Source organism: Mus caroli, chromosome X (assembly GCF_900094665.2).
Source record: "Mus caroli chromosome X, CAROLI_EIJ_v1.1, whole genome shotgun sequence".
NCBI classification, from domain to species: Eukaryota; Metazoa; Chordata; class Mammalia; order Rodentia; family Muridae; genus Mus; species Mus caroli.
Window position 1 is genome coordinate 98,272,990 of NC_034589.1, and position 12,373 is coordinate 98,285,362.

General features: G+C 38.6%; 1 protein-coding gene across 2 annotated transcripts in view; it reads right to left on the reverse strand.

Moving 5' to 3' along the window:
* Positions 1-988: 988 nt before the first annotated feature.
* The window catches only part of Nexmif (neurite extension and migration factor), a 108,850-nt gene continuing 97,465 nt past the window's right edge, over positions 989-12,373 (reverse strand). Inside the window, exons 3-6 of one of the 2 annotated variants that reach the window (XM_021153470.2) lie at positions 11,440-11,565; positions 6,403-10,777; positions 5,701-5,830; positions 989-3,645 (exon numbers count right to left, since the gene is read on the reverse strand). In XM_021153470.2, the coding sequence (XP_021009129.1) occupies positions 5,737-5,830; positions 6,403-10,777; positions 11,440-11,518 (4,548 nt within the window). In that variant the 5' untranslated portion in view covers positions 11,519-11,565 and the 3' untranslated portion in view covers positions 989-3,645; positions 5,701-5,736. Of the gene's footprint in view, positions 3,646-4,250; positions 5,831-6,402; positions 10,778-11,439; positions 11,566-12,373 lie in introns of those variants that run through there. The other variant, XM_029473417.1, reaches the window with a different exon arrangement.

A 12,373-nucleotide genomic window follows, 5' to 3' on the forward strand; every position in this document is an offset into this window, starting at 1 on the left:
ATTCCATAAACAATAACAAAACTCAGCTAGGTAACATTATGACAGTTTCACCATACATTCAGTCACAAATATTTAAAACTTTTTTCAACAAGAACAACAAAACCAGAGGTGTTACAAGAATAATTTACAAGAAATTCTATAAAACAGCAAGAAGCTCACAAATGTTCATTTTCTTTTCACAAGATCACTACACTCTTTCACAACATATTTTTTGTTACAAAATTCCCAACAAAAGTGTTTTTTCTTTGTATTGTGGTTTCTAAAACCAGAAACTTTGAAGTAAATATCCTTTTATTAGCACATAGTGGTGCAGAAAAAAGGAAAACTCTCACATACAGACACTTCACAGCACTTTTCTAAGAAAAATATACACTTACAAAATATGTTACAAATTGGCACACTTAAAAATATACAAGATTTTGTAGGCGTCTTAAGAGTGATCCTTAAGCTTTATACTTCAATTGACTCTACAGATTATTTATAAAGCTTAATTCTAAAAGAAAAAGGCAAATAATTTCCTAACTTTAAAGTTGCAGTGTCATGTGTCAAACAGAAACAGGTTACATTCATAAAAAGGGTCTCTAAATGCTTTTACTTTAAATTTTCTTAAATGCTTAAGGGGCTTGGCGAAGAAGAAAAATGGGGATAATCATTTTCTTTAGCACCATAAAGCATTTCACTTACTGAAGAGGTGCATTCAGTTCTATGGAAACTAAAGTCTAGGAAGTACATTCAAAACTCTGTAGGCAGCAAACTCCAGTCAGTGCTACAGCTATCCCAGTGGAGACTCTGAAGCTCTCCACCTCCCTGGGAGTGAAAAACAAAAAGGCCCCTTTTAGTTTTCATTCAAGCCTTTTTCTTTTGTGCTGTAAAACTAGGCATCTCTCAAAGAGGCAGAATGATTTCAGTATCTCCTTCCTCCCTCCCTCCCTCCCTTCCTTCCTTGATTCTTTCATTTGTTCATTCATTCATTTCTCCCTTCCTTCCTCATCCTCCTTCTTTCTTTTATTTTTTTATTTTTCAGACTGGGTCTCACACTATAGACCAGACTGGTCTGGAACTCCCAACAATCCTGCCTAGGGTTCCTGGCATGAGCCTCCATGCCTGGTTACCTTTCTTCATTTTCAGTGGGCCCAGAGAACCCTGAGCTTGTTGGATACACAGACATCCTTTTCATATTGTACGGGTGAGTGTTTCTTTAGTGTATTTAGTATTGATTTACCAAAACACTGATTTTTAAAAGCCTCATTCATTCCTTAAAACTTTCTACTAAGCCACTCTCTTATAGTGTCTTTCCCCAGTGTTTTATCATTTACCTATGATTCTCAAACCAAGAGTACACCTCAAGTATCATATAGCTGCAATGGGATCTCTGCATCATGACTGTAGCTACTGTTTAATGTTGAGTGAAAACTGTGTCTTAAAGGGTAGCCTGCATAGTCACCAAAATAACTCCATGCTGGCTGAGGACTCTTAATCTGATGGTAGTGTTTCCCAAACTAAACATCTCAACTAATTTCTGTCCTTAACTTGGGTCTTTGAGAAATCTCTATAAAATCCCTGGCCTACATTATGTTGACAAGATCTCTGTTTGTCATGAAAATGTTTGATTTTGGTACTAAGCCTTCTAAACATAATACTGGCTTAGAGAATTTTATGATTAAAAAACAAAACTTGCATTAGTTTTATTTTACAAAAGGAGATATTTCTGTTATGACTGGCAGCATTAAAAACCCTAAATGAAAATGAAAACTCTTTAAATTTGACAACCTTTCAGTCAAACAGGAGAAAACAAACATTTCTAGTTCTAGCAACAGCTAGGACTAGCTAGTGTTCCATTTACCTCTTCAGCATAGAAATTCAACTCTAACTCTCCTCATTTCTCAGAACTGTTCTGAGTGCATCTATAAATTGTAGATCTCCAAAACACTAGTTCAGTTTGGTAAGAGCAAGGCAAAGAGGTCCTTGGATATGCTTTTCTCCTTTACGCAGTAAACACTATTTCAAACCCACTAAAATGGAAATTCACTAGAACTGCAAGACCTCACGTGAAATAACACAGGATGGGAGTTGATTACAGCATTTGAAGCATCCTTTATGCTTCTCTCTTACACACACATACCCTCCTTTGTGTTCCCTACCCCCCAACGATTCTTCCCAGCAAAGAAAAGAGTCAGAGAAGGTGAAAATTTTTGTCACAAAAGCCCACCTAGCACCAAGGACTTCAGAGAGATGGCTAAAGAAGTGATGAATGAAGTAGTGCAGAAAGTTTGAAAAGATATAGGAAAAGATAAGGCCTTAACATATAATTGCACAGAGCAGCAAGAAGTCAGTAGGGAAAGCTGTGAGGGAGCAGCATATGTGAAGCAGCTGAGATCTGAGACACTGGAGAGGCATAGAGGATGGCCACAGGTTCAAGCTATTTACTGTAGTCCCAACACAACCCTCAATGTCTTGAAGACCCTTAGCTGGGGCCATTGTATCTGCACTCTGCTCCATGTAGTACAGCACCTGACCACAATAAGAGATTGGACCTGTTATCACACACCTTCAAGAGAAAGCAGTTTCAGTCTTTTCTCAATGGTATGTGTGCATGTGCTCGTGCATTTGTATTTTGAGTGAATAAGACAGGAAAGGTAGTTTTCTAAACTTCCAAAAGAAAACCTCTAGCTGTAGTTCTTAGACTTTGACAGTCTGGGATATTGAATAGAATACTACACAAGAAGAAAAATTCTAAGACTGATAAAAGTCAAGAAAGAAGAACAAGGGAGGATATAATTTCCAGGAAAGTAAAGATTAAATGAGACTCCAAAGAGGAGGCATTAATAGGATGCAGCTTCTCAGAAAGGAGAGGTTAGAAGGGAGTAGTCAGAAATTTCAGATCAAGGAAAATCCAAGGTTTTTGAGTTGAAGAAATCAGTGATAGGGCAAAACACTATTTTCATACATTGGTCCTCACTCCACTAAGGCAGCTGGTTGAATAAGAGATCTCCCAGTAAGTTTGGCCTACTATGTTGTGACAGAAAGGAAAATAATTCTGAGAGCAGAGGCAGGACCAACAGAATGCAAAGTGCTCAACAATGTAGAGCATAGTGTACAATAAGCATCTCTGCCTTGGTCTATTGCACACTCCTCAAATTCACTTTCTTGTTATGTTTCAATACAAAATGACTGGTTACAAGTCACTAGTTTATATGTTAAGAACATACAATGCATGGCAGGCCGATAAAAAGGTGCTTCAAAATGGCAGTTCTCTTTGGAGAAAGATATGAACCATGCCCTAAAATTGGCCCCTAGTGGGCTCCATAGGAGCAACTGAAAGAGTATCCACTCCAAAGGACTGATGATCAAGTTCTGACAATGAAACTGTTAGAAACAGTTTCAAGCTATCCTACCCCAGTCTTACCCCATTCTCCAAAGCTGAACATCATGATGCTTTAAAAAAATCTGGGACAACTGCTCCCATATTTACTTTTATAAAAACACATTATACTCATAGAACATTTTCTTTATTTCTTCTTTAATTTCCACTTTTTGGTTACATAGAAAGCACTCCATTCCTAAAACCAAGCAAGATGAGTTTGAGGTCTGGAGTCTTGGGGATCACAATACAGGCTGAGGTGGTGATTCTAAGCAAAAATTCAGCTGCAAAACAAGACAAAAACCAAAACTGAACAAAGACCAGTTCCTAGGAAGTAGCCATCACATTTAATACAAACAGCTAGCTATTAGAGTATCAAGAAACAAAAGAAAGTGTTCTAGTTTGATTATTTTCTCTTTTGGATGGTCATTGTAGGGCAAGAGACTTGTTTCAGTTGGTGCCTTTCCACTAAATCATTTTCCAGGGCTCATTGAACACAGTGTCAAAGCCTAGGAATGTGCCTGAACTCTCCTCACAGATTTCTCCTCACCCACTCATCCCCACAGACAAAAGAGACTGATGCTGAGAACACACACAATCTAGATCATGGGCTTGTTCATTTTCCTACCTAGCTGTAAGTAGTAGAGTAAGCTGGTGAAAGGAATCATGGGCTGGGAAATGTGTATGTTTATATACATGATAGGCTCCCTTCCATTTCTCTCTGACTACTTGAAAACATTGCTTCTCTGTTTGTGAATATATTTAGGTGTCAATGACTAGGTAGGTTGCTCATATTTTATTCAAAAATGTCTTTTGAAACATCTTCCCTGTTTTATTAAGTCCCCTTCTCCCACCCCCTTATCCTCCTCCCTCCCACCCCAGCCTCTATATTCACAAGTTAATAGGTTAGTAACAATATTAGTAAGAATAGTAACAACAACAACAACCAACAACATTAATAATATTAGTCCCCTATATTGGTATAGCACTTTATGATCTACAAAGCGCTTTCACATCCATTATCTCATCTGTGCCACAATGCATCAGTCATTAGGCACATAGGCCTTAACTGTGCAAGGAAAAGAGATCAAATGGTATAAGTCAAGTGGTGAAGAAAGGGGAAGAAAAGGCTAGTAGTGAGGAATGTGGGAACCGTGAAGTTTTTAAGTAGTGAAAGGGAGGGTTGAACCAAAAATATGAATTTAAAAAATAATTAAAATTTGAGATTTATGTTTAGTGTGTGATATCAAAAGAGTAGTCATCCTCAGACTATATGTAGATGGCCTAAATTAGTTATATCCACATATTGTTCAGCTTTACCTGGTGGTATATGTATTTAATCATAGGAAGAAAAATTCTGTCAATCTGAGATGCCATTTTTAAAAATGACATTGGCATTGCAAGATCAACATTTAAAGAACACTAAAGCCATGTTGTGAGTGCACTTTTGACATAACTGGAATAAAACATTTAGGAAACTACTTAAATAAAAGCAATCTATGTATTTTATTTATTATTAGTGTCAATTTTATAGCTATTTTATAATTTATCCCAGACTATTATAAAATATATAAAACTGAGATATAAAGTATCAGCAATATAACTTTGCACTTTAAATTCTTTTCTGCTACAGATTTTGCTTTGGAAAACCAACTTTCAAAGCAGCTGTTTGATTTCCTTGTGCAAGGTTCTGTAAATGTGTATACTCTGTCCCTGATGGACTTAGCTGTTGTGACCTAAGCTTTTCCAACATTTTAATCCTTAGATGATGGAACAAACACATCTTTATTGTGCCTTGTTTAACTGTTCATATTTCCACACAGGATAGTAGAGTTTAAAACATTAAAAGAATGTATGGATGGATGTGTATATATATATATATTTAATAATCATGAATGAGTTTTAAACTGTGGGGTGAATCTGTGAGATGAAGTAAGAAAATTTGGCACAATTCAAACATTATCCTTTGTTTTGGTAAACTGTATAACACAACATATTTTTCACTGTGATCTATAGGTGCTATCCACAAAAGTGGGGGTGGTTAATAGCAAGAATCACTGGAATGTTTCTAGTAAATTAACAGGGACAAGTCCCCCAAATACTCACATCCAAATGTTGATATAGAAGTAAAACTATATACAGTACAGTTACTTATTTGTAGTTTGGCACAAAGTTTTCCATTTTTTTCCTTGTGGGCAAACAGTGCATAAACTACTCGTGCAACTGTATGACTTTTAAAGTCTTTTACACAGAACATCAGATTAAAGTTTGATTTCAAAGACTTATTCCCACGATTTAAAATTCTTTTCTTTTAAGCACTTACAGGTCAACATACATACCACAAAGCTTATTTTGAAAGAAAGAAAACACAAACATCAAATGTCTTTCTGGAAAATGTGAGTCTCTTCTTCAAACACAGGTAAAACCCCAAATGCTGTTTCTGCTTTTAGGAGATTGTACTTGGAATCCCTGCAGAAAAATCAAAGAATTTATGCCATCTTAGTAAGTTTTAGTGTATGTCCCACGAAGGGATCATACCCTGTAAATATAGTAACACCATACGAGATGCTGTATGATGCAGAAAGGTAGAGAAAGCACTCCTAATTGTCATGTGCTGACAACTAATGCTCTTTTGTTTAAATGATCTTGGCTTTTTGTCTACATGACTTTTTGAATATGTTGTCCAGAATCTGTCTTTATTGCAAAGCCCTTCCATTCCAAAAATCATTCAAGAGCATGTTTTAGTTCTATTTTCTTAATAAGCAAAAATTAACGCTGAATAGAAGAAAAATGTAGCCTTTGTTAGAACTTATCCCTAGCTAAGCCACAATAAAATTGCCCAATATTTTGGGTGGCTTAAAGGTACAGGGATTTCCATGCATTTTTTTCTTTTCTTTTTAATTTGAAAAAAGAGGAAAATGGGAAAGAGTCTCTCATGCAAAACTTCTGCTTTCAAGAGGGAAAAATAGGAACTCTGGGCTCAGCAGGTAGTAGGAAAGCCAAGGGCGCATCTCATCTGAGCCATTTTGGTGCAGTATTACCTCAGTTTTTCAAAAGAAGTTGTTCCAGCCTCATCCTTGTGGGCCTGTTCTCGTTCCACGCGCTTTCCCTTATATTTCTCATCTCGCAGGGCCTTGGAGCTGGATTTGTGACGATATAATTTTTTGTGTGTTGGTCCATTATTGCCTAAAGTGTTCACATTACTGTACTTTTTATCAAAGAAGGCAGAGCGAGAGTCCTCACTGGACCCAGGCATATCTGCATGACCAGGCTCACCAATTGCCGCTTTCCCGTTGCTTTTGCTCACAGCTTTGACTGACCTGTGATTCTTAGTAGCTCCTGAAGACCCATTAGTAATCTTTTTCTTAGATTCTTGTGGTGTTCCAGCCAGTATTTTGAGGGTTTTTAATTTTAGGCTATTGGAATCAGGGGAGTAGAATGTGTTGGACTCCCCTTGGTGCTCCATGGGTTCCCAAAGGGGCTCCATGGAGGCCATCATGAATCTTTGCACATCTGCCATACCAGAGGCAATATTGGATAAGATATAGGAAGGCTCTTGAAACTCTCGTTGGTCATCATCCAGAAGGTTGTTGGTATTAGTGACTACACTCATGTCATTCCATCCTGGCCTGCTTTCCTTTCCCAAAGCCCAATCTCCAGAAAGTCCCTTCTGACTTGGTATCTTCATAGAGGCAACAGGACCACCATGTTGAATACATTCAGTCAGTGTCTTTGCATTGGAGGATGTACTATTGGGTTGGCCCCCACTATGGCCAATCCCAATTTGCATTTTCTCTCCATTGACAGCAGCCACATATTTCCCTTTCTTTGTTGATTTAGGAACCTGGCGGGAGGTTTTGCTAGGTGGCTTTTCAACCCCTTTGTTGCTTGCTTTTGGCGATTTTTTCCTGGAATTTTTCTGAGAAGAACTTTGGCTTACAGCCCCACTCTTGCCAGGTGAAGTTTTCTTTCTTGATTTTGACACTTTGCTGGTAGTATTAATTTGCCCAGCTGACTCATCAAATGTTGACAGGCAAGGGCTTTTTTGGAGCAGGCCAACAGAGTCCTCATCATTGAACATATGGAACTGAAACTGATGGCTATTTAATGTAAAGCCATCATCTGCTTGGGCCTGTTGTGAAAGGGTATTACAGTCCCACTTGACTTTTTCCACGGTGCTCAACGATCCTGGGACACCTTCTTGGAATCCTTTCATTGTTCCTAGTGTTTTGATACTCTCACATCTGGTACTCTGAGGAGAAAGACTGGGGGTGTCTGGGGGAGACATTTCTAAGAGAGAAGAGTGTCGGAACTTGTCAGGAGTGAAGTTGGAGATGTCAAGGAGGTCAGTGGACTCCTTTAGTGGTGCTATTTCATCAATGCTCTGCTGGATCACCAGTTTGGGGCTGCAGTGGGCCAGAAAGTCATCATTGATTTCATCATCACCATCCTTTTCACAGGATTTCAAGCTTAAGGAACAATAATTGCTTGAACTAACAGTAAGGGAAGTCATCGAATCAAAGCTAAAGAGCCGGCCATCATCATCTGTACTGAGTGGGCCCTGCTGGAACGGAAAGCAGATCTCTCCATTATTAAAGTGACACAATTGATACAAGTCGTCAGGTGGGAGATGTGAGTCCTGCACAGAGGCATACAGAACCTTGTTGCAACCACTGGCATCACTATTGAGGCATACAGGACTGTATGTTATAGCTGTGAGGTTATTCTCCATGGAGACAACGTGGGAAGCCTCAAATTCACTAGATTGGTTTGTGGCTATCTCCCTTGAGACTTCAGTCATGAACTCCTGGGAGCCAGATGTATCCTTGTCGGGCCACAAACTTCCATAGTTGCTTGCTTCCATTTTGAAGGTCTGAGATGATTGCTGCAGCTGAGAATCAGAAGATGAGGACAGCACACAGTCTTGAGCAGACTGGAGAGGTACAAATTCTTTTTCCGTTTGAGTGAGGCTGCCTTCATTTTGCTCTGCAGAATGGTTGGTGAAGTATGAGATACTAGTATTATTTGATAAGTCAGAAGCATCTAACAGTGTTTGCAGATACCCTCCAGGAATAACAGGTATATTAGTGGCAACATTAGCAGATGATAGAGGCATTTCAGAAGAGCAGGTGGTGGGTAGGAAAGTGGAATTCTTAACTTTTGTCTCGTGAAATTCAGACATATGGGAACTGTTTGAGGTTCCAGGAGTGACTTCATTTTTTAAATTAGCCTTGGAGGATGTGTCTTCTGAGACAGGGCTCATTTGAACAACTGGTTTGTTTTCTTGTCCAGCTTTGATTTTTTTGGATTTTAACCTAGCTTCACTTTTAAATTTAATTTTGTTAAGCACTTTCCTCTCTGGGCCCTTGAACTCTGTATCTTGAGCTTTGACTTTCACTGAGTCGGGGACTATGAGGCCACGTAAATGTGATCCATTGGCACAGCTTGGGTCAGTAAGAAGTGCTGATTTTGGTGTCCCTTTTACACCATCTTCTTTGCGATTACAAGCTTGTTTCTGATCACTGCAGAATGAAACCTGCTTACTACTTGCTGAAGTTTCCACGGATTGGATCCTTTGAATCCTGTGTCTGCTGCCAAGCTTAGATTTTCGTTTACGAGCAGGAGGCAGGAATGACACCTCAAAGCTACCTGGTTCAAAGCTTTGCTTTTGGCATAAGGGTGTTTTGACTGAGTCTGTGTTGCTGTTTTTCTGCTTTTTCTTCTTTTGCCAGAATCCTTTCAAAGGTGATAACTTGGCATACTTACTGAGCTGATTCTCACTCAGATTTACTGTTGTTTCACTGGCATCTACTTTACTTAGCTTCACCAACATGTTCTTCTCACCTTTAAAACGGTTGATAATGATATATTTAATAATAACAGGGGGCTCTTTACGTGTTACTTTTCTTCTCTTTTTGGGACACCATTCATCATCATCTTCTTCTTTGGAACCACCTGGAGGCCATTCCTTTCTCTCATTTACTTTTTCCCCCTCTAGAGAGTCAACATCATATAGATAATCTTCGCTGTATCTGACTTTTCTCTTGGCTCGCAGCCCATAGTTCTGCTGGGAGGATGAACTTCCAGAATTAGTGTCCCGAGCCATATAGCGGCTACAGTCTTTGATCTCCCCCATGGCATCATATGAGACCTCAATGAAGGAACTGTCATCACTGAAATTCCCTGATGTCTCCAGGGAATTAGTAAGTTGGTCAGGCTTTAGGTTCTTAAACTGCTCTACCTCAAGACCACTACATGGTTTATTGTTTAATGCAGGCTTTTCTCCATTATCTTTTTCATCTTTTGTCTCTATGCTTTTGTCTTCATGTACTTCCTCTTTGCCTTTCTTCTTGTCCAAGTTTTTATCTTCTTCTCCCCAGATGATGCTCACATCAGGGACCTTGAATTGAGAAAGATCACTGCTCTGCTTGAGGATTCCACTCTTAGAGTCCCGCTTGGGACACGTAGTAAAGACACTGGGGAAAAAATTGAATTGGGCATCTTCCTGCATCAGAAGAGTGGTCTTGTCTCGAACATTGTCCTGAAAGGACTCATATCGAATTTTGAGGGAGCAGACATCACTGCCCAGGGTTGACTCATCATCATCGAACATATAGTTTTCCACATCTTCTTCAGAGAAAAGGTTAACAGACAGTTCATTCTTGGAACAGAGGTCAAGTAGCTCAATCTTACTCTCACTAATAAAAGTCTCAAAGTAACCCCAATCCTGATTGGAATTTGCCAGCAAAGCTTCTTCCGTGTTGCACTTATCTAATAGTAATGCCTCATAATAACTTTTCTGAGTTGGATCTTCCAAGTCGATGTCAGGTTTCTCAGATTCTCGTCTATCTCCTGCCCTTGACTTATGCAGGGGGAAGCCTAACAGCTGGTCTGAAAGCAGCTGCTCTCCATACTTAATGTTTTCCCCAGCATTAATGCATTGAATCCCTATGTCAGAGACTGCACATGTTTCATAATCTCGATTTAGATCACTGACTTTCAGACTGATCCCTGGTTCAGGATCTACTGCTTCTTTTGATTCCATGAAGCAACCTAAGCAAGTCCGGCTTGGCTGCATGAGGCAGTCTCCGTTCAGAGCTGACATGCCTGCAGGTTCCATTATGGCAAATGGAGCTTTCTCACACTCATTGGGCAGTGACCATGTGTTCAGGCCTTTTGCAACTCCAGATGTGAGGGAGATGGCATTCACAGAAGCACTATTAGCAGAATGATCGGGTGCTTCAATCAGGGCCAAAGGAGATGGAGGGCTCTGCATACACGGCTTCTTAGATGGCAGAGGAAGAAGACCCCTGGGAAACATTGGGGACTCTTTTTGTACCACTGGTATAGGCTGGATTGGAGTAGTAGCTTCTAGAGCTACGAATGACTTCATTGCCACATCCTGGTCCTCTGAGTCTAGAAAAAAGGGGTAAAAAGGCAGGAATAAAGTTAAGGCTCTTAGATGAGACTCAAGTCTCTTTCCCTTGATTAGTTTCTGATATGTGGACATCATATAATAAACTAAGCTTCTGTTTCTTAGCTTTATGAATTACCACTTAAACATTATAAAAACAATTCTAATTTCATACTGAAACATTCATATATGTGAAAAACAATCATTTTTTTCAGCCCAGGAAAAGGTAGATAGAGTCCCTATCAGAAGTCAGAAAAGAACTGGACTGATCGGTCAATTGGAAAGTCAAAGCTTTCAGAGGGGAAGATGCACAGTGGGCTATTCATGATTTACGCTTTAAGACACATGCCCATACTTGAAAAGTTAAGTTAGAGAAGTTTATAGTGAAACTATAAAAGTCTCACATCAGAACATACTTATAATTTACTAGTAATTTTGACAAGTTTCTTTTAACAAATGAATCTGACAGAGCAAGAGAATTTATCTGAGATCTTTCAGAGATTCTTCTAGTTCAGTTAAAGATCTGGTAGAATAAAGTTTAGATTTACATCAACTTCAGATACATTTTGGATTCAACCTGTCTCAGGTTTCTGTACTCAAAATCCACATTAATAAGAAAAGACTACCAGAAAAGAGAATGTATATCATCATTAAACTTTCTTACCATTTTCTTTGACCCCATTAATCAGATTGTTTTCTCCATTGGCTGAGGCAGCAATAACTTTATCTTGTTGGTTATCCATGAATGTATCCTCTTACTGTTTCATTCCAATTTCAAATGTTGTCCAACCTGCACATTTGAAATATACAGCGTCAGTCATTCAGTTTGTCTTAGTTTGTATTTTACGTGTTATTTCAGCTATAGGGTTTGTAAAATGCTTCCTGGGATCTATTTTCTAGACTGGCTTCATTACTTCTGTTTTTATTAAATAGCTTACACCTACTATGCAAGGAACATATTTCCTATTAACAACCATATTATTCAAAGTTGCCCAATTAGGAAAGATGCAAAGTAAAGTCTAGGATAATTTTAAATTATTTCTGAAATTGAAAGAGGTAGAGGATACCTTAATTTCTTGACTTATATATATGACTTCAATAGAATTTTGACAACCATTTCTCTTAAAACACATCAAGATTTTAAAAATGTGACCATAAATAAGATCTAGATTTTATGAAAAGAAGCTTGTAGTTTTTTCCCATTTACTTAGATATTAGGTATATTGAACAACTGGTGGTAACATGTAGAAGAATGGGAATTGATCCATTCCTAAATCCTTGTACTAAGGTCAAATCTAAGTGGGTCAAGGAACTCCACATAAAACCTGAGACAGTGAAACTTATAGAGGAGAAAGTGGGGAAAAGCCTCGAAGATATGGGCACAGGGGGAAAATTCCTGAAAAGAACAGCAATGGCTTGTGTTGTAAGATCGAGACAAATGGGACCTCATAAAATTAGAAAGCTTCTGTAAGGCAAAAGACACCGTCAATAAGACAAAAAGGCCACCAACAGATTGGGAAAGGATCTTTACCTACCCTAAATCAGATAGGGGACTAATATCCAATATATATATAAAGAACTCAAGAAGGTGGATTCCA